At 35.0% G+C, this 24201-nt stretch overlaps 1 protein-coding gene across 1 annotated transcript in view; it reads left to right on the forward strand.

Annotated features, from left to right (window-relative positions):
* Nucleotides 1-24201, forward strand: part of SNCA (synuclein alpha) — a 115040-nt gene that overhangs the window by 3474 nt on the left and 87365 nt on the right. The window contains exons 2-3 of the mRNA XM_023513359.1: nt 5647-5688; nt 14260-14402. Coding sequence (XP_023369127.1) covers nt 5647-5688; nt 14260-14402 — 185 coding nt within the window. The remainder of the gene's footprint in view (nt 1-5646; nt 5689-14259; nt 14403-24201) is intronic.

A 24201-nucleotide genomic window follows, 5' to 3' on the forward strand; every position in this document is an offset into this window, starting at 1 on the left:
CTTTCTTTCTTTCTTTCTTTCTTTCTTTCTTTCTTTCTTTCTTTTGTGTAAAATAAATATTGTATGTAGTGAATGCATGCACCAGGATGTTTGGGGTTATATACAGGGCGTAAAATGTTTACTATAGTGAAGCAAGTTAATATATCCATGATCTCGTACAGTTCTCTTTTTGTTTATTTTTGTGGCAAAGGCAGCTAGAATCTACTCAGTTAGCAGGAACCACCAATACTATACGGTTTTACAAGCTTCAGTCCTCACGTTGTACATTGGATCTCTGGACTTGTTTACCCCACCCTCCTGCTACTTTGAATCCTCTGACCTATAACTCCCCACTTCCGATCCATTCTCCCACTTCTGGTAACCACTCTTTGGTTCTGTATCTCTGTATATTTGAGTTTTCTTTTTTACATGTCAGTGAAGTAATGCAATAGTTTTCTTCTTTCTATGTCTGGCTAATTTCACTTAGTGTAATGTCCTCCAGATGCATCTGTGTTGTGGTAAAGGACAGGATCTTTTTCCTTTTTTTTTAGAGCTCATTAGTGTTCTATTGTGTATTAATATATGTACTACAGGTTTTTATTCATTTGTCCATTAATGAATGGCTTCCATGCCATGGCTGTTGTTAATAATGCCAATGTGAGCAGAGGAGTACAGATGTCTTTATGAGGTGGTGAATTCATTTCCTTTGGATATTTTCCCAGAATAGGGCTTCCTAGGTCCGATGGTGGTACTGTTTTTAATGTTTTTTTCTGTTGGTTTTTGTTGACATGTAATAATTTTACATATTTATGGGGTTATAGAACTATACTTCAATATGTGTATGTGTACAAGTGTAATGATCAAATAGGGTAATTGGCATATACATCACCTCAAACATCATTTCTCAGTGTTGAGATATTCAGAAGGCTCTCTTCTTGCTTTTTAAACATATATGACAAATTATTATGAACTGTATTCACCCTACAATGGTAGAGAATCTAGAACTCACTGTTTCTTATCTGGCTGTAATTTTGTATTTGTCTACCAGCCTCTCCTGCCAAGCCGCTTACCCTCCCTAGCCTCTAATAACCGTATTTGTACTTTCTGCCTCCATCTCATTTGTCTTTGGTCCAGAATACAATCCGTGATTAACCAAGGGTTAAATTCGCAGCTACTCCTGAGACAGAGGCAAGGACACAGATCAGCAGTTGAACATTTCTTTCTACCACTCATTTTTTAAAAAGTATTAGGTGTAGGGCAGTGCCTGTGGCTCAAGGAGTAGGGTGCCAGCTTCATATAGCGGAGGTGGCGGGTTCAAACCCGGCTCCAGCCAAAAACTGCAAAAAAAAAAAAAATAAAAAGTATGGGGTGCAGGTATTCGGAGTGGGGATGAGGGATAGAGATGAGAAATATTCTCTTACGTAAGAGCTCTTCTCATTGCTTAGAGTTCCACAAATTCTAGTTACCACAGTTAGTTAAGTCACACTCGTCCCCTAACAACACAATTCATGTTGCTGTATACACGCTGAGAGTAATTCTTTGAGGTACAAACTTTACTGCTGGCTTTGAAGCCACCAAATTATTTCATAAATAACAGATACCATTATAATTAATGACCAAATCACAGCACTTCTTCCCGAATTTGTTGGTGACTGGTGGCTTCATGGTTGGCATTGTCAGTGATGGCCACAGCTGTGTGGATGTCTTGTCTCCCAGTGACGAGCCCATGTAGTATTTCACACACGTGCATGATCAGAAAGGGAAACTAGCCAACAGATCCCAAAGTGCAACAAAGAAATGAAGTGAAAATGCTGGAATTCAAATTTGAATCAAACAAATTAATTTATAGAACAAATGGACAATCATGGGGTATTGTCACTGCTGTCATCAAGAGAGTCTAGATGTGCAGACAAAGGGACTGATTGAAGGTGCACATATCAACATGAGTGTGGAAAGTGGCTGAGATAGAGTGAAAGTATCCCAGAGGACGTGGTGCTACAATGCCTCACATTATATGTAATCTCATACAAGTATATCATGACATTAAAGTACAAAGGACAATATTTTGGACACTGATCTATACTTAAAGTATGAGAATTTTGCAAAACATAAAAAACATACACATTCCGTATAGGGAGTTATGCAATAAACACTGTTTAAACTATGCTTGATAAGTTTTTTACAAAGTATTCTCAGTATTTTAAATTACCATATTATAGATAAATATTAGTCTTAGTGCTTTTTCATTTCCTAAATGCATTTGTAACTAACTATGTTAATTTTTAATGTTTTGGCAAAGTTCTTTTTTCATTGATTGGTAAGATCACTTACCACAGCATGAATTCAGTTATACAGTTATTTTACAATCTCATAGTACCATGCAAAGGGGGCGTTGCCTATAAAATACATACAGGGCCCCCCAACCCCATATACGAGGTCTGACAATTAAGTTTTTTAACTCATCCTAGGAAAAGTACTACATACTTCCTTGCTGAATATCACTATGGTCATTTTCAAAATACTCCCCTTGGGAAGCTATGCACTGATGCCAGTACCTTTCACACCAATTTTGGAACTCTTTTTCTGGAATGACTATTAAAACTGTCATCATATTATCCTTGATGTCCTAAATATCATTAAAATGTCTTCCTCTCACCATTTCCTTTATCTCTAGGTAAAGGAAAAAAGTTATTGGGGACCAGATCCAGTCAGTAGGGGGCATGTTCCAATACAGTTATTTGTTTACCGGCTTAAAACTCTCTCACAGACGCTGTCCTGTGGGCTGGTGCACTGCTATGGTGCAAGAGCTATGAGTTGTTGGCCAAGGTTTTCAGTTAATATATTCCTAGCACTTTTTCTTTGGAAGTTTACTTTGTCTGCTGTGCTTTCTATAGTCAGCCAATGATTTTGACGCACTATTTGATGAATTTTTGCAATGTTTTCATCAGTTCTGCTTGTTATTGGCCGTCCTGACCTCTCTTCATCGGTGACACTTTCTCTCCCCTCAGAAAAACATTTAATTTCTTTGTACCCTGCTCTTTTCTTCATGGCAATATCCCTATAAACCTGGACTAAGATTTTCCTGACTACACCTCCACTCTTGTCAAGATTAACAAGAAATTTATGAATGTTTATATATTTCTGTAATTCGAGCTCCGACATTCTTGTGACAGTGCACAGATACACACAACCATAGTGAATGCAGCTCCTATCACTGCATGTTAACACAAACACAACTGTGAGACACTGATAAGCCAAGGTTATGAAAGCTTACCAAGCTAGTTGTACCGTGCTGTGAAGTAAGCACATGGCGGTCAGTTTGCAAACTTAATTGTCAGACCTCGTATGTATAAAGACATATATAGAATATTATCCTTTGTCCTTTAACACGTTTAATAATTCTATCATTTCATTTACATGACATTTCTGATTTGATGATTTGTCCTGTGCTTTAAACTATCAATTCATTTACAAATATTACATGTGAAGAATAATAGTTATCACTTACCATCATATGCTATTTTAAGAAATTTGTATGAATTATTTCCTTTGATTTTCCTGTTAACCTAATGATACATATGGGATTATTTGAGCAGGAAGTGAATATTTAAACGCAGACACTCTGAATCCAAACCCTGCTAACTTTAAAGCTATTGTTTTTTTTTTAATTTTTATTGGAGTCCCTTAAGTATATTCAGTTTGAAGTTTATTCAATATGTTTGTTTTATTAAATTTAGAAACTTTCTTTGACTGCTTCATAAAATATGAGTTTAAATATGATTCATACAAATTCACTTAGTGACATATTCATGTATGTTCATGAAAATAAATATCTTTCATGTGATTCTGTCTGTTCATTTAGATCATTTTATTAATTATCATTATTTAGATCATAAAAGTGTATTTCTGAATTTTAAATATATTTGCAACTAGAGACTATATCAGATCAGTGTTTCTCAAAACTTGATCCATGAATTATGTGCATTAGATTATGAGGATTATTAAAAATGTCAGAATTGGTATTCTGTATTTAGTGAATATTTGGGGTTCTAACTCAAAGGTTAGCACTTTTTTTAAATTTTGAGACAGAGTCTCACTATGCCGCCCTCAGTAGAGTGCTGTGACATCACAGCTCATAGTAACCTCAAACTCTTGGGCTCAAGCGATTCTCTTGCCTCAGCCTCCCAAGTAGCTGGAACTATAGGTGCCTGCTACAATACCCGGCTATTTTTTGTTGCGGTTGTCATTGTTGTTTAGCTGGCCCAAGCCAGGTTTGAAACTGCCAGCCTTGGTGTATGAGGCCGGTGCTATAACCTCTGTGCCAGGGGTGCCGAGCCAAAGGTTAGCATTTTTAACGATCACTGCTATCCAAGTCATTATACCATACTCTATGGTATTAAGAACCAGTTTCTATGAAAGTAATTAATTAATTGTATGTATTAATTTTAGTAAAAGGAAATTGAGGCCCCTTTACACTTTTTTTTTGAAAATATTCAGTTATTTTTTATATACTTAGTAAGGATTTTAAGTATTCAGTTATTTCTTATATACTTAGTCAGGATTTATGGTTTTAAGAACCAGTTTCTATGAAAGTAATTAATTAATCTTATGTATTAATTTTAGTAAAAGGAAATTGAGGCCCCTTTACGTTTTTTTTTTTTTTTTTTGAAAGTATTCAGTTATTTCTTATATACTCCGTAAGGATTTTTTTTTAATAATGTTATTTCTAAGCTGAAGATTGGTCCCTATCTTAATATCCACGTTTAGTTTTAAATAATTCCAGTTTTTATGACTTCATTTTCTTAATACTCTTCTATGTTTGGGTAGAACTATATTACTTGAGTTAAAATATAGTTTTCAAGTCAATATTTAATCAATTGTGGTGATTTTCTTCAAAAATATTTTAATTAAAAAACTGGTGTGAATTACACTGACAGAGCCACTGTTATAGAGGTTATGAATAAAATTGCTAACAAGCTCAATTTTAATATAATATACTTAACAATTATTGTGTACAAGTTTAGTAATGAGCATGTTTGGGAGAAATTCTTGTTTTACGTAGCAACTTTTTGAACATACCTATACCCTGTTATTTCATGTGTGATGTTAGGCAGGTCACTTAACTATGATTTTAATTTCCTCACATGTAACATGGGCATAATATTCCTATATTAAATAGATACCATGAAGATTAAATGCAGTGAGATGTAAAACACCTTTTACATAACGGGTGTCCAACAGATGCTAATGCCTTCTTTCCCTCCCCTTCTATGTGTGTTTCCTGGGGTAACTAATCTCTGAGCTCTCTGTCCTTTTAAAGCTTCCACAGTTCTGCACCCTAAATCATCTTCTCACCAATCCCACTGTTATCTCACTTTTTTCCTCTGTAGGTTGTTATGTGAAGTGAGAAGCAGGGGGACGTCGTCATTTTGTGCCACACCTTTCATTAGAGAGAAGCTCCTGTTATTTTTGCTTTATTCTATTTGTTGTAGGGGTGACTAGCTTTCTCCTCTTTTTAGTTGCTTTTTTAAAAATGTGTTCCCCCGACAAGGATATCATTATACACAGATATGTAGAGATTGAGAATTATTCATTAGTAGTATTTAAACTAACAAGCAATATAAGACAATTTTGAGATTTGTGATTTGCATTTGTTTATTTTTATAGGCTCCAAAACCAAGGAGGGTGTGGTGCACGGTGTGACAACAGGTAAGCTCCAGGAGGCTTGCATCCAGGGTGGTATTCAGAACACCTGGGAGCCTGTCATTGAGTATAACTGTAAACAATCACAGTGTCCCCAGAGGGCGATTCTAGGACAGCATCAAACGTTTTAAAACTTAATTCTTTATGAAGTATTTCAAATAGGTAAATATTTATTATCAACAAATAAAACACATTTAATTGCCAAGAAGAATGAATTGGAATTGAGCGGCTACATTTAAAGTGGTGGTGAATTTGAGTATTCTGACCAACAACATATTGGTAAACTGCTAGCATAAATAAAATGTCAAGATTACCATTTTCAAAAGATCAAAGTAAAATCTCCCTTAAAGCACCATAAAATATTCTGGCCCTCAACTATACCAATTATAATATGTGCCTGATGATTCGGAATACATTTTAGGACATACCCTTATTTCTTGTGTTTACACTTGTACACATATTATATTTGCATAATATATCAAGAATTTGATTAAGTCTATAAGCAGATTTATAACAAAGAAATAGCAAAGATGATGTAAATGATGATTGTTATCATCAGATTACGAGGAAAATGAGAAAGATAATTACAGAAATAAAACATTATAAGAATACCACAATTTAACCAATTAAGAGCCCAGAGACTTGCTATTATTGAGTTTCATGTTGTCACTGTTTCACACTTCCTGACAGGTGTGCTAAAACAAAATTTAAATGATAAGAAAGCGTAAAACATAGTACTGCCTCATAACAGCAAGATGCTCGTATCACTGAATTATAAAACAGACATGAAGAAAGAATGAGAATCTTCATGGGGTGTTGTAGTTCAGACCCTAAACATTGGACCCAGAGATCTCCTTTGTTCAACTCCTGCTTACTTCAAGATTCTTATCCTCTGTATGATTTAGTATTGCTTATCTCTAAAAAAATTAAGTGAATTAAAAATGTATACAAACCACTAGAAAACTGGAAAAAAATCGTGTATTTTATATAAGCACTACTTATGGCTTTATAGTGGACTTTCTTGAGCAACATTTTTATAGCTAGTGAAGAAAAATATTTCATATTATTTCATATATTTCAAATATATATACTTTTGATAAAAAACAAGGGAATAGAAATAAAAAAGAATCCTTTTGGAACTGATTTTGTTGGAAGCTAATGTTGCAGCTTTCATCACCTCTGCTGCAACCCAATATATAATATAGAGAGCTCAGGCAAGTCCATAGACCAGCTTGCCTTTGGGTTAACTTTTATACACATGATATCGTCAAGCATAAATTAAACAAGAAAAGCCAACAGAGACTGTGCTATCTGAAGACAGCCAACTTGGATCAACAGTGTTTCATTTTGATAGTTGAGAGAGAGCCCTGTGGTTTAGAAAGCAGATAAGGATGTGGCAAGTTCCAGGGCATTTGGTAGAAAGTGAAGAACTCAGCTAATAGTCACCTAAAGATCTAATGGAGGCAGGGCAGATGGGCTGCAAAGGTAACTGTTGACAAGCTCAGAATATTTTAATCTTCTTCAGAATGCCAGAACATGAACATAAAATTGGGTATGCGTGTGTGTGTGTGTATGTGTGTGTGTGTGTGTGTGTGAGAGAGAGAGAGAGAGAGAGAGAGAGACAAAAATAGAGAGAGAGCCTGAAGTTTGTATAATTAGGCAACATTTTATAAAACATCTTCTGAAGGGCAGTAGCCCACAAGCTTATGTTTCCATGGTCTTATAATCTTATAAAGCTGGGAAATTTTGCACACCCTGTTTTCCCTTTATCATGTTAAAGAATCGAGATGCCCTACAGTAAACAGATTCGCATAATATAGTTTAACTCAAGGTTTTTTAAAAACCTATTTGACTATTGAAACCTTTCTTTAATAGTTACTAGGGTCAAATAAAACTAATGTTTCACAGAAAATTATGGGAAATGCTGCTGGGCAGCAAGGACATGATGATTTTGGCACAGGTGATATTTATGTCCATTGCAACAGTTAATCACTCTGGCAGTAGGGAGATTAGATTATCAAAAACGCTTGTCTGGACCCAGTGGCTTACATCTGTTTTTGCAGCACTTTGAGAGGCCAAAAAAGAAGGATTACTTGGTGGTTTGAAACCAGCCTGGGCAACATAGTGAGACCCCATCTCTACAATATAATGATAATAAAAAAAAAAATAGCTGGACATGGTGGTCCACTACTATAGTCCCCTTGGGAGGCCGAGGCAGGAGGATTGCTTGCATGCAGGCCTTTGAGGCTGCAGTGAGTTATGATGAGACCAACACACTCCAGCCTGGGTGACAGGATGAATGATGAATACTATATCTAGAAAACCTAAAATGCAGTTATAACTAGTCCATCTATAATGTGGTTCTCAACCTTCCTAATGCCGTGGCCCTTTAATACAGTTCCTATGGGTCATGACCCACAGGTTGAGAACGGCTGGTCTATAAGAAATGAACTGGGAGAAATCAGCTGCAATAAGAATAATTCCTATCCCATATTAGATAAATGAATTAACTTCTCCAGTTGAGTTATTTAATATAAAAAAATCTAATTACAATGAGGTGGAAAAATAAGATAATTTTGCTTAATGGTTAAAGAGAGGGAGAATTGGTTGTTTATTATGCTTGGTCTAAAATTTTTATTATGAGTATAGATTAAGTGCTAAATAAATGTTCTTTATTATTGTTATTAGTCTTAATGCAAGAAAGCAAGAAACTATCATATAATACCTAACATTATTTGCTAATGTTAAAAGAACAATATCTCTGAGATTCATCCCATTAGCTGTTTTTGCAGAAAATTTCAGTAAATTTAGGCCAGTTTTCTATCTACAAAGTTCAAGGAAAACTAATTCTTTTAGTTAGGTAATCTCAAGTTAAAATCTAGAAAATTACACTTTAAGTCCTGGCTTTCCTGGCTTTTGGTCTCAGGAAATTATTTCAATTATCAACTTAATGCATCATGTTATGGGAATATGTGAGAGTATATTTAATTGAATTTACTGAAGGACATATTTTGAAGGTGCTTTTAAAATAAATCATAAGCTTACTCATTTATTTTTCATATAAGTATAGTGTAAATAAATTCCCAACACTGGAGATTTTCAGTAAGTTTTGATCATTATGAGCAAAATTAATTTTGAACTGTCAATTTGAATTTCTGTAAATTGCTTTAAATTCATTTTCCTCAAACCTATTATTTGTATAACAACTCAAATCTAGAATTTCCTAATTTTATAATTTTGTTTATATCAAAAGTTAGGTTTACTATATCTGTTCTAAAAGTTGATGTCACATTTCCTGTTTGGAATTTTAGTTTTAACCTAGCTAAAAATCCATGTAAATCTAATTATTGAAGTTAATAATATATTCAAAATAGACACAAAATTCATTTTAGTGCATTTCAAATTATATAGTGTCTACTATGATGTAATAACAAAATAAAACAGAATCTCTGATTTTAAAGAACTCAAAATAGGGTGATGGAGGTAAAAAGACATACTGGTAAATAAATAATTATGGTGCAATAGGAACAGTTCAAAAGTAGAGATATGTCTAAAATTTTATGAAATTATAGGAGACAGAACAAAAGCACATGTGGAAGGAGAATTTTTTAACATAGAATGGGATGTTTGAGCTGGGTGTTGACAAAGGAATTGAGTTTGCTACTGGTCAGGTGGAAGTGTATACCCCAAGATGGGGAAGATTGGCATGCTGGGGAAAATAAGAGTGAGTTCAAAACATTATAGTGTCAGTTGGCTGAGAGGAAAGTAAGCTTTTAAAATCCTGGTTAAAAGATGTTTTCCCTTAAAAATAAATAGCATTTATTAGACCCCAGATATACTAATTCAAATGTGTCTCTTTTCCTTTGATTTTGTCAACCTTTGTTTGACATATCAGTGGGCAGAGAATCAGTCTAAAAGACCTTAAAAGGGGAAAAATAACAAGTTCAAGGTCAAGAGAGGACCTACTAGAGAAGTCAGTCCTACCAAAATCTTTTAAAGTGTGTCTACTATTATTGTCTGCATACTTTGTCATTTTATAATGTAACTGATTTATTTATTGCTGGGCTAATGAAATTATGATAATGGAAAAAGTACATTCTACTGTGTCGTCTATGTGCATCAACAACATCGATTAAAGTTGATTCATATACAAAGGATTGTAAAACTCATGGCTGCATCTGTGAAAAATAAAAACTGGTTTCAGACTTGTTTTGGAGATTTTATAACAAAACAAAAGTTCACATGAACCAAAATCTTCTATTCATGTCCTTAGAAAAGAAAAAAAAAGTGACAACTTCAATCACAGAATTCACGGTTATTAGAGAGTCAACATTTCAGAAATGTTTTAAAACATAAAATTTCCGGTGCAGATTTTCACCGGCAATTGAATTGAACTTTGAATTGTGACTAGCCCTTACTCTTCAGGAGGGATCAGCCACACCTCTAGAAGTGGCAAGCAATTGGTCGGTAAACCTATGAAATTCTAGCCTAAAAGGCAGAGAGACAGAGCAACACCTGGGGTGAACTTGTTCTGGTTTTAGGCTGGATGGTTTCATCAGGCTTCCCTCGCTGTCTGCCTGCTGAAAAGTAGGCCCCTTGTCCTTACAGACCATTTTCGCATCCATGACCCATATAGTCTGTTAGAAAACAAATTGCTTTGTCCACGCTGCATAAGTATTGCCTTCTCCAACTGCTAACATGAAAGCTGTACAATAATCACGTGAATGGCACTTGATAGCTGACATGGTGTAACTCAGGTTCCTCAGACTGAAGCTTCCCTACAGAGTACAAGGCATAACAAGTAAATTTGTCTTTGCTTAGGTGAGCCCCGGAGGAATAATGTCACTCAGACCCCAAATTTCTGAAGCTGGGGAGGAAAGCAAAGCATGAGTTTGTAGGGGAGGATGAAAAGAAGGTGAACATTACACAGATACAGATAAGACGTGGAAGGCAGAAGGCTTTGTGGGCATAGATATAATAGAGGTTTCGACAAAGGAGGGTTTGTTTTATTTCTGTGCTGGTCTTGGAATTATTAAGAGAACAGAATCTCTTATCTCCTTGGCTTTTTCATGAAATTCTTTGGTTAACTGAAACAAATTTTTCTCATTGGATCTATGAGATTATATGGAAATAATATAGAAAGATTAGCTTAGCAATTAATTAATAGTTCTAGGATGTCTTAGAAAAGTTATGTTTATTTATTTTTTAAATTGACATTGTAATTATACATATTTATGGGGTACAATGTGATGTTTTGATTAATATGGATGTTGTAAATGATAAAGTTCATTGTTTCTTTGTAGTGAGGGCATTCAGAAGCCTTTTCCAGCCATCACATGACCCTACTCGGCAGTAGAATGCTAGACCCTATTCCACCTGTCTAAGTGTAACTTTGTACCCATTGACTAGTCTGTCCCTATTCTCATCCCCTCCCCAGTCTCTATTAACCACTGCTCTGCTCTCTGCTTTCTGATTTTATGGTATCAACTTTTTTTTTTAAATTTCTTTAGATTTCACATACCTGTGAGATCATGTGGCATTTATCTTGTGTGTGTGGCTTATTTCACATAACATGAGAATTTTTGATATGAAATATCAAATTTGGATTGCTTATAAAGCCAATCCAAACTATTTATACTACCTTCAACAATTTTTAACTTATTTTTTAAAAATCTGCTGAATCACCATGTCATATTTTGTTTTATGAAAATAAATTGTAAGAGTATCTAGCATGCTTCTTCATTTTCACACAGTACTTAAGTCTAGCTCAGGGATGGGGAACCTGTGACTTTAAGCCACTTGTGTTTTATCAAGAGTTTCATCAAAATAATCCTCCAGACTGGCCGACACAATTAGAATATTAGTAAACCGTAAGGGCTAAATTGATAGCTGCTAGACTCATGATTTTGTTCTAACTTCCCTCACCTGATTTGTGCCACTACATAGGTGGCTGGTTGGTGAGAGTTTATGGGAGTTGAGTTCACCAGTCTGTTATCAACTTTTGACAAGGGTGCATTGTGTTTCTGTTTGAGTGGAATTTGTGAATAGTTGCACAGCTCAACAGCATTTTAAAATTCTGTCTACTTAAAAGCCCATCATGTCAAAGAAGACCAAGAGAATGTTAAAGGGAGAAAGCAGATTTTTTAATGAAGGTTGGAATGGCAATATTGTCTTGTTTCAGCTAAAGATAAGATGACTTGCTTGCTTTGTGACACTGCAGTATAAATATTAAAGGAATTCAGTGCTCATCAACACTATAATGCTCATAAGGACCACAAATACTTTAAATCAGAGGGAGAGGCAAGAAAGATTGCATTGTAACAATTAAAAAATGAAAAAGCAAAAGCAAAAACAGTCTTTCAAACAGCAGTAAGACCTGGAAATAATGTCACTCGAGAAATTTACAAAGTAGCTTACTTACTTGGGAAAAAGGGAAGCCATTCAGCCATGTAGGAATTGTGAAAGAATGCATTATTGAAATTGTAGGATGCACAGATCTCAATAACCTTTCAAAGTATAATCAACTTCCCCTTTCAAGAACTATAACTGATCAGCTCTATGAATTAGCTTTCAACTTAATAGAACTTCGTTTAATACTTCAAAAGGGAAATATACATTATTCAATTGCTTTGGATAAATAGACTGAAATTACTGCCTCAATGTAGGTTTTTTATGTCATTTGGCTCGTAACAGAAGATTTTCTTCACTATAAAGAGTTACTTGCTTCTGGCACTCTTGAGAACAGAACATAGAGAATAGATATCTTCACCTTTCAGGATAAATGTTGTGACGTTGGACTGAATTTGGTAAATTTAGTAAGTGTAAGTACCGACAGTGCCCCTTCTGCAAGAGGAAAACGTGAAGGGTTTATTCTTTCATTGTATCTTGCATCAGCAAATCTCTGCTAAAGCTATAACTTTCCAATAAGTTATAAATATTGTTAGCTATATTTGTGCAAATGCAACATGGCATCGTCAGTTTCATAAAAAGCTAAAATTAAACCATGAGATTTTCAGTGTAGATTTGCCAAGTCATTCTAAAGTATGTTTGTCGTCACAGGGACAGGTGTTAGTCAACATTCTACCTTTGTGAGAACAGATAGCGAAATTTTGTGCTGAACAGACTCAACATTGTGAATTATTGAAAGAAGATACCATGTGTGATTTTGTGTGATACCACTTCAAATCAAAATGTCTTAAATATTTATTTCTTTGCATAGTAAAGTTACATGCGTCTTTGATATATGACAAAAAATCTAAACATTTCAAAAAATGCTGTCTTTTTTCAAAACAGTTCTTCAAAGGGCAATTTCATATGAACATTTTCCCCAGTTAGCAAAGGTCGTTGATGAACAGGAAGATACACGCCAATAATTTGGAAGTATAGACCCATTAACTGAAGAATACAATGAAAGAATCACTGACTTTGAGAATCATGACAGCACACTCAAATTGGTGTTTCAGCCTCACCTGTTGATATTACGAAGGTATCTAAAGAACAATAGATGGACTTGATTGAACTCTCAGTAGGTGACATTTGAGTGTCCAACTGAAAAGGGGAAAACGCAGTACAATACCCATCCCTTCACCAACATGCCCCCAAAATGCTTTCTTCATTTATTTTTGTGAATCTGCATTCTCCTACCTAACCCAAACTGAAATACCCTTAAGGTCACAAATGACTGATACCCCTCTAGAGGATTAGATGGAACTGGAGACCTTCCTGCTGCAGCGAAATATTCAAATGCTTTCCAACAAAAAGTAGACATAACAAAGTCATTAACAGGTTAGTTAATTTTAAAATAGAAAAAATAATTTTCATGTTTTGAAATTATCAAGTATATAGCAGTTAGATTTTTACAAAATAATGTACATTATAAAGTATATGCAATTGAAGTTTCTTGAATGTGGCCTTATTTGATTTCAGCTTAATTACTGTGGCCTTCCAACATGAAAAGGTTCCCCGTCCCTGGTCTAGAGTCTTTGTTCCCATTAAAATTAATTAAAATCTACCTTAGTATTAAAAACCCTTCTGTTCTCACTACTCAAAGTTCCATAAAGGATCACAGTTCTTTCATAATTATTTTTTATGCTGTTGTTCATTCACATGTGTCACTATACATACCATATATGTGCACATGGGTACACAGTACATGTTCTGTTATTCAGAAAGTGTTTTGAAAATGCACTTGTTAAGTGAGGTCAAAGAAATAGCATTGGATTGAAATAAAGACATAATTGCGTGCAGAGTCTGACTCAACTATAATCACCCCTGTAAACATAGCTTCCAGTAAACATTCCTTTATATAAATCAAACTCAAATTTTTCATGGCTTTATATTCCTGGTAATTTAACTTGAATTACTTTTTAATACCTGAGTGATTACAAGAAAATATCTTAGCAAGTGTTTGCTTAGACATCTCAGTGGTTTTTGCTTCTTCTGACTTGGGAGGTGTCTATAGAATGTGTAAAAATGCAGGTGTGTAGAAGTTGACGGCTGGTGAGAGTGGAATTATTCTAGTTACTGTCGTTCCACCATTCTTGATTGTTCTTGATTGTTGTTGTTTTGATTTACCAGTGGCTGAGAAGACCAAAGAGCAAGTGACAAATGTTGGAGGGGCGGTGGTGACAGGTGTGACAGCAGTAGCCCAGAAGACAGTGGAGGGAGCAGGGAGCATTGCAGCTGCCACCGGCTTTGGCAAAAAGGACCAGTTTGGCAAGGTATAGTTGCTTATGTTTCACATCATATTTATAAACTTGTGAAATCATGGTTCATTTTCACATGAGGTGTTGAGCAGAAAAGATGCTTACTGTGAGAGAGGATTACCTGATCTTCCCCTTGTAAAAAGTGCTGCCTTTCTATGAGTTTTTTTTTTGTTGTTGTTGTTTGTTTGTTTTTGAGGTAATAACCCAGATAAATGGCCAGGCAACTGGTACAGTAATCACAATTGTTTCAATTTCTTGAAGAAAGTTAATGATATGAAAAATGTAGTGAAATGCCAAGAGGAGCAGTGACATTTCAGAAAGAATGCGTGTTTTCATGAGAACTATATAGATGTGGAATTTCTTGTCTGGAATAATGAATGTCTTTGTGCCTAATCTCTAAATGAAGAGCTTTGACTTTTTTTTTTTTTTAAACAATGAAATCATTTCTCGTTAAATGGCGTATCTGCATATCACTCAACAGTTCATTAGCAAATATATATTTGTGGGAACCAAGAGACTTAAAATATACATCAACCAGAGATCATAGTTTGGGAGTGATTGAAAAGTTGTCAGAAGACTGTTGCCTGAATTCTTTGCCCATGTTTTTTTGATAAGTATGGGACTTGAGTACGATTATGCAAAAGTCATAACTTTCATTTTAAACATGGGAATAATAAAGTGTGAGGTATCAACTGTAAGGTGAAATTTTACAAATCTCATGACCACAACAGCAAAATAATCTTTGCTTATTCCTTGTCATAATGGCCTTCTTGTTACTCCTTAAACAAATCAAGTTTACTCTAGCCCTATCCCCTCCCTTTGCCTGGAAAGCTCTTTCCCCAAACCTTATACTGGACTTGGCTCACTACCTTATCGCCTAACTTTGTTAAATGACAAATTAACAAAGAGGACACAGGTGAGGCCTTCTGTGATTTATGTAAAGTTGGAACCACCCTCCTCACCTCTCGTATTCTAATCTCCTACTCTTTTTTTCCCCAAAGTGTTTATTGCATTTGAAAATAATAATTTACTTATTTTTATGTGTGTTGTTTAAGTTCTGCCTTGTAGAATGTAAACATCATGAGAGGAGAATCTATTTATTTTCCTCACTGACAATTTCAAAAGTGGCTAGGAGAGTTCTCAACACATACTTGACAATTAATAGAGAATTATGAAGTTAAGGGAAGAAAGGCAGGACAAAAGTGAATAAGCAGAGTAACTTTTATTTCTGAGTCTTTTATAGTTATATGTTCAGTATAAGAAGGATGGCTATTCAGCCATCCAAAAGTTGTAATTAAAATGGCTTTGGATGGATATCTTGAAAAAGGAAGTTTTATTTGTTGGCAGGGTGACCTGTTTTGTCTTCACTTCACATAATCAATTCTAGGGAGCAGGCCTGCCATGACAGCCCATTAAAACATTGATAACAAGAAAGGCAGGATGAAAGAAAAACTTGTAATATATTTGAATTTACCACATAGACTTACCACCTGTAGTTATTGTTTGGTTTTACTGATGCAAATTATGGAAAATATGAACTGGATTTCTAGTGAAGTTCTTTAGCTAACATACGAATATATGGTTGATCATGGTAGTTCTCATTTGCACAGAATATTTAAATCTTATTTATGCTAATAATTATGCTAATTCGTATTTTCCATCTGAAATTATAAGTATTTACAGCTCTGTTACATTTCAAAAGTTGGAAGGGACCTCATATATTAAGAGATAATTAACCTTTCTCTGTCCCAGACCCTTTTGATGATCTAACAGATCCTATGAATTCTCTTCTCAGAAAAGTCCACACTCAGATACATACTCCAGAGGACTTAATGGGAAATTCATTAGCAGACCCACATTCACAGCCCATGATTGAGTCCATTTCTCTCATAGTAACAGATGAAGGAACTGAAATCCATAGAGGAAGTGAGTAGTCCAAGGTCACATAGTTGAAATAGACTGGCTACTCATAATGCTTTTTCATTCACTACATCACTATCCCCAAAACTTCCTTAAAACCAGCTTTCCTATATCCTTGTAAGTTTCCTTATAAACAACCTGATTTAACTGAAGAATTTCATTGCTTCAGAATATCAAGAAACCAGGGAAACATGCACCATTTCCCTATTAGGGCACATAATAGAAATTGCAAATGGAGTATGAAAGTGCTTGTTTTTTACAACATTGAGCTTATTTTTCACCCTTCTAAAAAATAACTGCTGCTTATTTTAATATTTTAAAGCAGCAGACTAAACGAGACAAGATTAACCATTTACACATATTTCTCTTATGGGTACTACAGGTTCTTACAAATTTCTAACACAAAAATGAAGCCATAAAGCCTAAACATTGCAGCATAATGGTAAATGAAAAACAAAAAACAAAACAAACAAACAAAACATTGGACTAGGAGTGAAAATGACTAGTCTCTATCTGTGCTCTGTCACCACCCAGCTGGACAACCTTTAGCAGATGTCCTAAAACTATTTCTCAAATGATGAAGAACTCTACTAGGAAACTGTTAAAGCCAAGTTTAGCAATAAATTCTGACTTTCTATAATAATTCAAGGAATACTCTCACACCTGTAATTGTAGCCATGCCTATGGGACCCCAAAAAATCCAGAGAGTTTATTTATTTATGTATGTATATTTTTTGAGACAGAGTCTCAAGCTGTTGCCCTGGGCAGAGTGCTGTGGCATCATAGCTCACAGCAACTTCCAACTCTTGGGATAAAGCAATTCTCTTGCCGCAGTTTTTCTATTCTTAATAGAGACAGGGTCTCGTTTTTGCTCAAGCTAGTCTCAAACTTGTGAGCACAAGCAAACCACCTGCCTCAGCCTCCTAGAGCACTAGGATTATAGGTGTGAACCATCATGCCTGGCCCTGGAGAGTTTAATTAGAATCAGTAAATTCATTCATTCTGAAAGTTGAAATAATTTAATTTCATCATTTAGATGCTAATAAAAATCATTCTGATGCATATAAATATGCTCTTTTTTGCTTTAACTGCGTATCAGGAACTTTACTGAGAGACTCATTTATCATTCAAGAAATAATAATTGTTCACAATGCGCTGGAAACTTGGGGGAAGAGGAATGAGACAAGCCGTACTCCTAGATGTCTAGCTTGCAGGAGTTGGTTAATGGTCTGCCATTTTCTTGGTCGTTGGTGCCTCTCTTTAAGATCAGGAACATTAGCTGGGCATGTGGCTCATGCCTGTGATCCTAGTGCTCTGAGAGTCCAAGGTGGGAGGATTGCTTGAGGCTAGGAGTTAAACTCTAGCATGGGCTACATAGTAAGACCCTGTGTCTACAAAAAATTTAAAAAAGAATAACAGTCATGGTGGCATGTGCCTGTAGCCCTCGCTACTTTGGAGACTGAGCCAAGAGGATTACCTGAGCCCAGGAGTTAGAACTATATATAATTGCACCACTGTACTCCAGCTTGGACAATGTCCGTCTCTCGGAAGGAGGGGGAAAAGAGAGAGAGAGAGATGAATCAGGAGCACTGCAAGGGGAATATAGGAATGATGGCCTTAATTTTCACCCTTCACGCCCTTTGAAGGTATTTAGCCTATCTTCCTCTTGTTGACAAGGAGCCAAAGTTCTCTCCTTCTCTCCCACCCTCCTTCCTGCCTTCCTTTCCTTTTGCTGTCTTGTTTGTTTGACACCAAAAGTTCTAGTAGCTCATTTTTGTTTTTCTTTTTTATTTGCTAAGTTTCCTTTTGGGGATATAATTGCTTTGGTGTATTCTATCTACTTTTCATATTAAAGAGAGATATGATGACAGACCTGACTGGCTTTTTCCCTCCCAGGTTTATTAAGTATGATTGATAAATAAAAATTGTATATATTCACAGTGTGCAATATGTTTTGATATATGTATACATTGTGAAATAATCATAAAAATCAAGATAATAACATATCCATTGCCTTGTATAGCTCTATTTTTCTTTTTCATAGTCACAACATTTAAGACTCCTGTCTTAGCAATTTCAAGTATGTGATACAGTATTATTCACTGTGGTCACCATGCTGTGCATTAAATCCCCAGAACTGACTTATCCTAACTGAGACTGTACCCTTTGGCCACCATCCTCCTATCCTCCCTCTCCTAGCCCCTGTTAACCACCATTGTGCTTTCTGTTTCTATGAGTTTGACTTTCTTAGACGTCACATAAAAATGAGATCATGCTGGGTTTGTCTTTCTGTGCCTGGTTTATTTCACTTTGCATAATCTCTTCAAGGTTTATCCATGTTGTGGCAAATGTAAGGATTTCCTTTTTTTAAAAGGCTGACTAGTATTCTATTGTGTGTACAGTCATCTCTCAGGACCTCTGTGGATATCAAAATACCCAGATCGATGTTCAATCCCTTATGTGAAATCACCTAGCATTTTCATATCTCCTGTTCACATCCTCCTACATACTTTAAATCATCTCCAGATTGCTTATAGTACCTAATAGGATGTAAATGCTATGTAAGCAGAATATTATATTGCTTTTTTATTTGCGTTACTTTTTATTATTTTATTTTTTATCAAATATTTTTCATCCAGACTTGGTTGACTCTGTGACTGAGGAACTGAAGATGTGAAGGATGTGGAGTGCTGACTGTGTATAGCAGCACATTTTCTTTATTCATTTTTGTTAATGGACTCTCATATGGTTTGTTCCATATATTGGCTATTGCAAATAATGCTGCAGTGATCTTGAGAGGGAAGATATCAGTCTAACTTACTGATTTTCTTTCCTTAGATGTATACCCAGAAATGGGATCATGTGGTAGTTCTATTTTTCATTTGAGGAATGCTCATAGTATTTTTAATAATGCCCACACCAATCTTTATCTTCTGCAAAACTATTCAACAGTTTCTTTTTGTCCTCATCTTCACAAACACTTGTTATCTTTTTGTAAATAGTTACTTTCACAAGTGTGAGGTGTTATCTCATTGTTATTGGTCTTAATTTCCCTGGTGATCAATAATATTGAATATTTTTTCACATATTTAATCATTTATATGTTTTATTTTGAGAACCTTTTCCACTTTTTAATCAGGTCATTCACTTCCTTACTATTGAGCTACTTAAGTTCCTTACATATTTTAGATACTAACCCTTTGTTAGTTGTATCCTTTGCAAATATTTTTTTCCCAATCCATAGTTTATCTCTTCACCCTGTTGATTATTTCTTTTGCCATTCAGAAACTTTTTAGTTTGATGTAATTCTTTTTGTTTATTTTTATTTTTGTTATCTGTGGTTTGGGTGTCAAATCTAAAACAACCATTGGCCCAACTAATGTCAAGAAGTAATTTCTAGTAGTTTTATGCATTCGAGTAATGTGTTTAAATCTTTAATCCATATTGAGTTAACTTTTTGCATATGGTATAAGATTTCAGTTTCATTTTTCTACACATAGATATTCAATTTCTCAACACCACTTATTGAAGAGACTATACTTTCCCTAATGTGTGTTCTTGGCATCTTTGTTGAAGATCAATTGTCTATAAATGTGTGATTTATTTCTAAGATCTCTATTCCATTCCATTGGTCATTATGTTTGCTTTTATATCAGCACCATACTGTTTTGATTACTGTAGCTTTCTAGTATATTTTTAACCTTTTATCGATTTAGAGGGTACACATGCAGATTTGTCACCTGGGTATGTTGCATAATTGTGACATCTGGACTTTTAGTATACCTATCAGCCAAATAATGTACAATATAGGCAATTTTTCTTCCTTACCCTCACACCTTTTGATGTCTGACAGTAAATAGATGGGAAAAGATAGTCTATGCAAATGGTAGCCAAAAGAAAGCAGGGATGGCAAAATAGACTTTACATTGAAAACTACCACTGGACTCAAAGAAGGCCAATATGTAGTGACAAAGTAGTCGTTTATAAAGAAGGTATAACTACAGTAAATATGTATTCGTGCAACTTCAGTGCAGCTAAACATACTGAGCAAATGTTAACAGACCTGAAGGGAGAAATAGCAACACAAAGGTAATGGACAACTTCAATGTGCTACTTTCAACAATGTATAGCTCATTTAGACAAACAGCAGAATTGAGCAACAATATAGACCAATCACATCTAAGAGACATGTCCAGAACATTCCATCCAACACAACAACTGCAGAAATGCACATTTTTTTGAAGAACTCACAGAACATTCCTCAAGATAAATCAGGTATTAGGCCACAAATCAAGTCCTAACAAACCGATGAAGATTTAAATAATATTAAATATTTTTCTGACTACAATATTATAAAACTAGAAATCAGTAACAGAAGGAAATTGAAAAAAATCACATAGAATGTGGAAATGAAACAACACAAGTTTCAAAAGCCAATGGGTCAGAAAAAGATCAAAGGAGATACTTAATTGTTTTTGTGAATTTGATCATATAAATGAAGCTGCCTTAGTAAAACTAAGCCACCTTAGCTTTCCTTGTAAAACCTTAGAGGAAAAACAAGTTATCTTGAATTTTAAGAATTTGTTTCATCACACATTATTAGCTTCTCTATTTACTACATCAGAATAATAGATCTTTTGATGTGTATTTTTACCTGGGTGTGCAAGAAGTTGTCAGTCATACAATTCATTTCTTGAAGCTCATTCATTTGATTGGCACAGTAGAAACAGGTTAAAAATGCATTGTAAGAAATTTTAAGTTCAAACCAATTATAAGGTTATATAGATAAAATATATGTTTCTCACTTATATTGAGGAAGAAATATCCATTTGCACCAAGAATATGGTATCAACAACTTGAGTCAGAGTTATTCTGCAGTGCTGCTATGTATACGGGATAGAACTCATCCCTAGAACATTTGGTCCAAGCTCCTCAACAGCGCCCTACAGGTCACTGATACTCAAAGAAATCCTTTGTGAACAAATGAGCATCTCTTTAATGCTATGTGGAATACTCTAGAAGATTAGATGCTGTAGTTTTTATATTTTTGTAATTTTCTTGATTTTTAGGGAGTAGAAGCCTTGAATAAGCCGAGAAGCCACTGCCTGACAAATACTGCCCTGGTCAGCACCTCCGTCATATCCCAGCTAGGCACTGACTTCCCTACATGGCAATGAATAGTTTTCATATGAAAAATGAGCTCGAAATATCTATCACCTCAGATAGTTGACACGTCCAGGTTCAGTGGTATTATTTATCTTGTTCAGAATCAGAACGAAGCACCTAAACAATGTCATTTTGGAAAAAACACATCAATAGATCACAAAGAGTTTTTTAAAATCTTAATTTCAGATGGATGAAAGCATGTGTACTCTGTAATTCTGATTTAATTCATGCACGGATAGCTAATCAATTCTGTGCTCGATGCATAAAATGAAGGCACGAGGAAAAATTTCAGGTTTGACATCATGATTTATAACATTTAAGCATCCTTCTGCTGATTTCCTTTGACTTACCCGAGCTGGCATGTTTAGCTTTATGCTAATTTATTTTTAAACACGTCAGTGTTATGAACCCTCTGATTAAAGGATGAATCAGATGATGTATGGTGCCATCAGCTGAGTCATTTCACAGACAAGCCACAGGTCACAGGCAGCCTCCCATGTTTCTTCGAAGAAGCACAGGCCGATCATAGGCACAATCTCAATCCCATTTATAAGAGGGCAGTATGAAGATGCCAATATTAGTGAAATATTTTAATTTATAGTAAAATTTCTCCTTAAATGTTTAATGATGATTGATATAATAAGTTGTTGCAAATAATGAGAAGTTTGATGCTTGTCTCTGTGCTCGACCTCTGAAGATAACAAACACAAATGTTACACATATTTAACCTTCCATGAAAAGCTTTGTGGCGCACTGAATTGCTTGATTTGTATTTGCAGTGGGAATGGCATGCAGTATTAACAGCATTATAATCTTAGATTAACACCGAATGTGATAATTAAAGGAAAAAAACCAAAGACAGTCATTTCAAAAGATATCTATCAGTAACATTGTGTAATGTGGTATGTAAAAATTGACATTTTATACTCGTACAAGAGTCTACTAATTGTATGTAAACCTCCCCCGCTTAGAAACACATCTATTATGGATTTCCTTTTATCTGACAATATTTCACTGAGTTCAAGTTGGATGAATCATAAATCATAAGGACTCTTAATCATGTAAGTTTCTAAATGGGAAAGTTCACTATGATTGTATAAAATCATAAGGAAAATAGGCTTACTGTTACATTTTCATTAGAATTATTTTACTGAGTATTTTATATGCCAGGCACTCATCTGGGCATGATGAGGAATAAAAACTGAGTAACACATGGGCAGCTCCTGCCTTCAAGAAATCTGCAGTCCGTGAAGGGAGACTGATGTATTTACCTATCCCTGGAAAAAAGGAGCATCTCCGTTCTCTGAGAACAATATGTGTTTGTAACAAGTATAGATCCATCATGAGAAAAGAAAAAGAGGTTTCTGATAGAAGTGAGAGAGACTTATTCTCTCAATAAATATTATACTGAATAAATAAATATCCATCATACTTTAAATTGTGTTTTTGTCAGTAAACTAAAATCACCTAACTCACCGAGAAATAATAACTGTTTAGATAAAGGGACATAAAAATGCTTCCACCCAAATCCTAGGGCGGGGGGTTAGTAATCTGGGAGCATCACAACCTTGCAGCACACACAGACTACAAACCCAGTTTCGGTCTTTAGAGAACTGATTGTGATGACAGTTTTGTTTGTCAAGGAACTGTATTCTGGAGTGGATCTGATAGAGCTGCCTCAAGGCACGCCAGCAAACAAGCTTAAATCATATTTGTGCAATTGGCTTATTCCTTCCTACATGATGACGAGCGATTAAAATTGTGCTGAATGCAAGTTGAGAACAAGGTCTGTACCTTTATGAACACATTTTCACTACCCGTGTGCTAACCTGTCTTGCTAGTGTCTCCTCACTGGCAAAGATGGAATCATGTTTTTGGTAGTATTTCATTAATCAGCTCTTGTTATATGTAGGATGATTTCACACTTAGGTGAGTTTTAAAATTATTTTCATTATATGTATTTAAGGCTTCTATCATGGTATTTTGATATACTCCTCACAATCTACATAAATTTAGTGAAGTGATTCCTGCAGCCAAGCAAATTAACATACCGATCGTCTCATCTAGTGACCTTTCTTTTTCTTTTTTTTTATTGCAAGAGTACCTGAGGTCTACTCTTTCGGCAAATTACTGGTGCGTAATATTATTAACCACAATCCTTATCTTGAACATTAGATCTCTAGACTTACTCATGTCGCATAACTTAGGTGGTTTGCTTTTCACTCGAGCCTTATTCCCAGTTTGTCATTCATTGGTAAGCCTGGAAAAATAGCAATATGGTTAGGGGACTAGCATGAAGTAAATAAGACATGTCCCAAAAATAAGCTTTGAGCTGTCTAATTTTCACGGAGACATTGATAGTGTTATGCACTTTATTGAGAAAAAATATTGAAAGAGTTCCTATAGTTCTCAAAATGTTCAAACTCCAAAAAAAATTATAGGGTGAAATACATTTACTTGATATTCAAGGAGGAAGAAGTAAGGTAAATGAGATGTCAGCTATGGTTTGCATGAAAATATGTAATTATGGGAAATAGGTGATACATCTCATCAACCTGACTGTTCCTCTACAAGGAGGAAATAGTTTGTTGACTCAAATATAAAATATTTTAGTTTTATAAGAAGCTTTATTAACAGTTTTTACAACATTTGAATTTTTAAGTTGCAGTTTAAATGACCCTCTCTGCTAGGGGTTCTGGAATCACTGAACAGATAATTGTGAAAATTC

The sequence above is a fragment of the Otolemur garnettii genome, unplaced genomic scaffold, assembly GCF_000181295.1.
Source record: "Otolemur garnettii isolate 467f Iridium unplaced genomic scaffold, OtoGar3 scaffold00039, whole genome shotgun sequence".
NCBI classification, from domain to species: domain Eukaryota; kingdom Metazoa; phylum Chordata; class Mammalia; order Primates; family Galagidae; genus Otolemur; species Otolemur garnettii.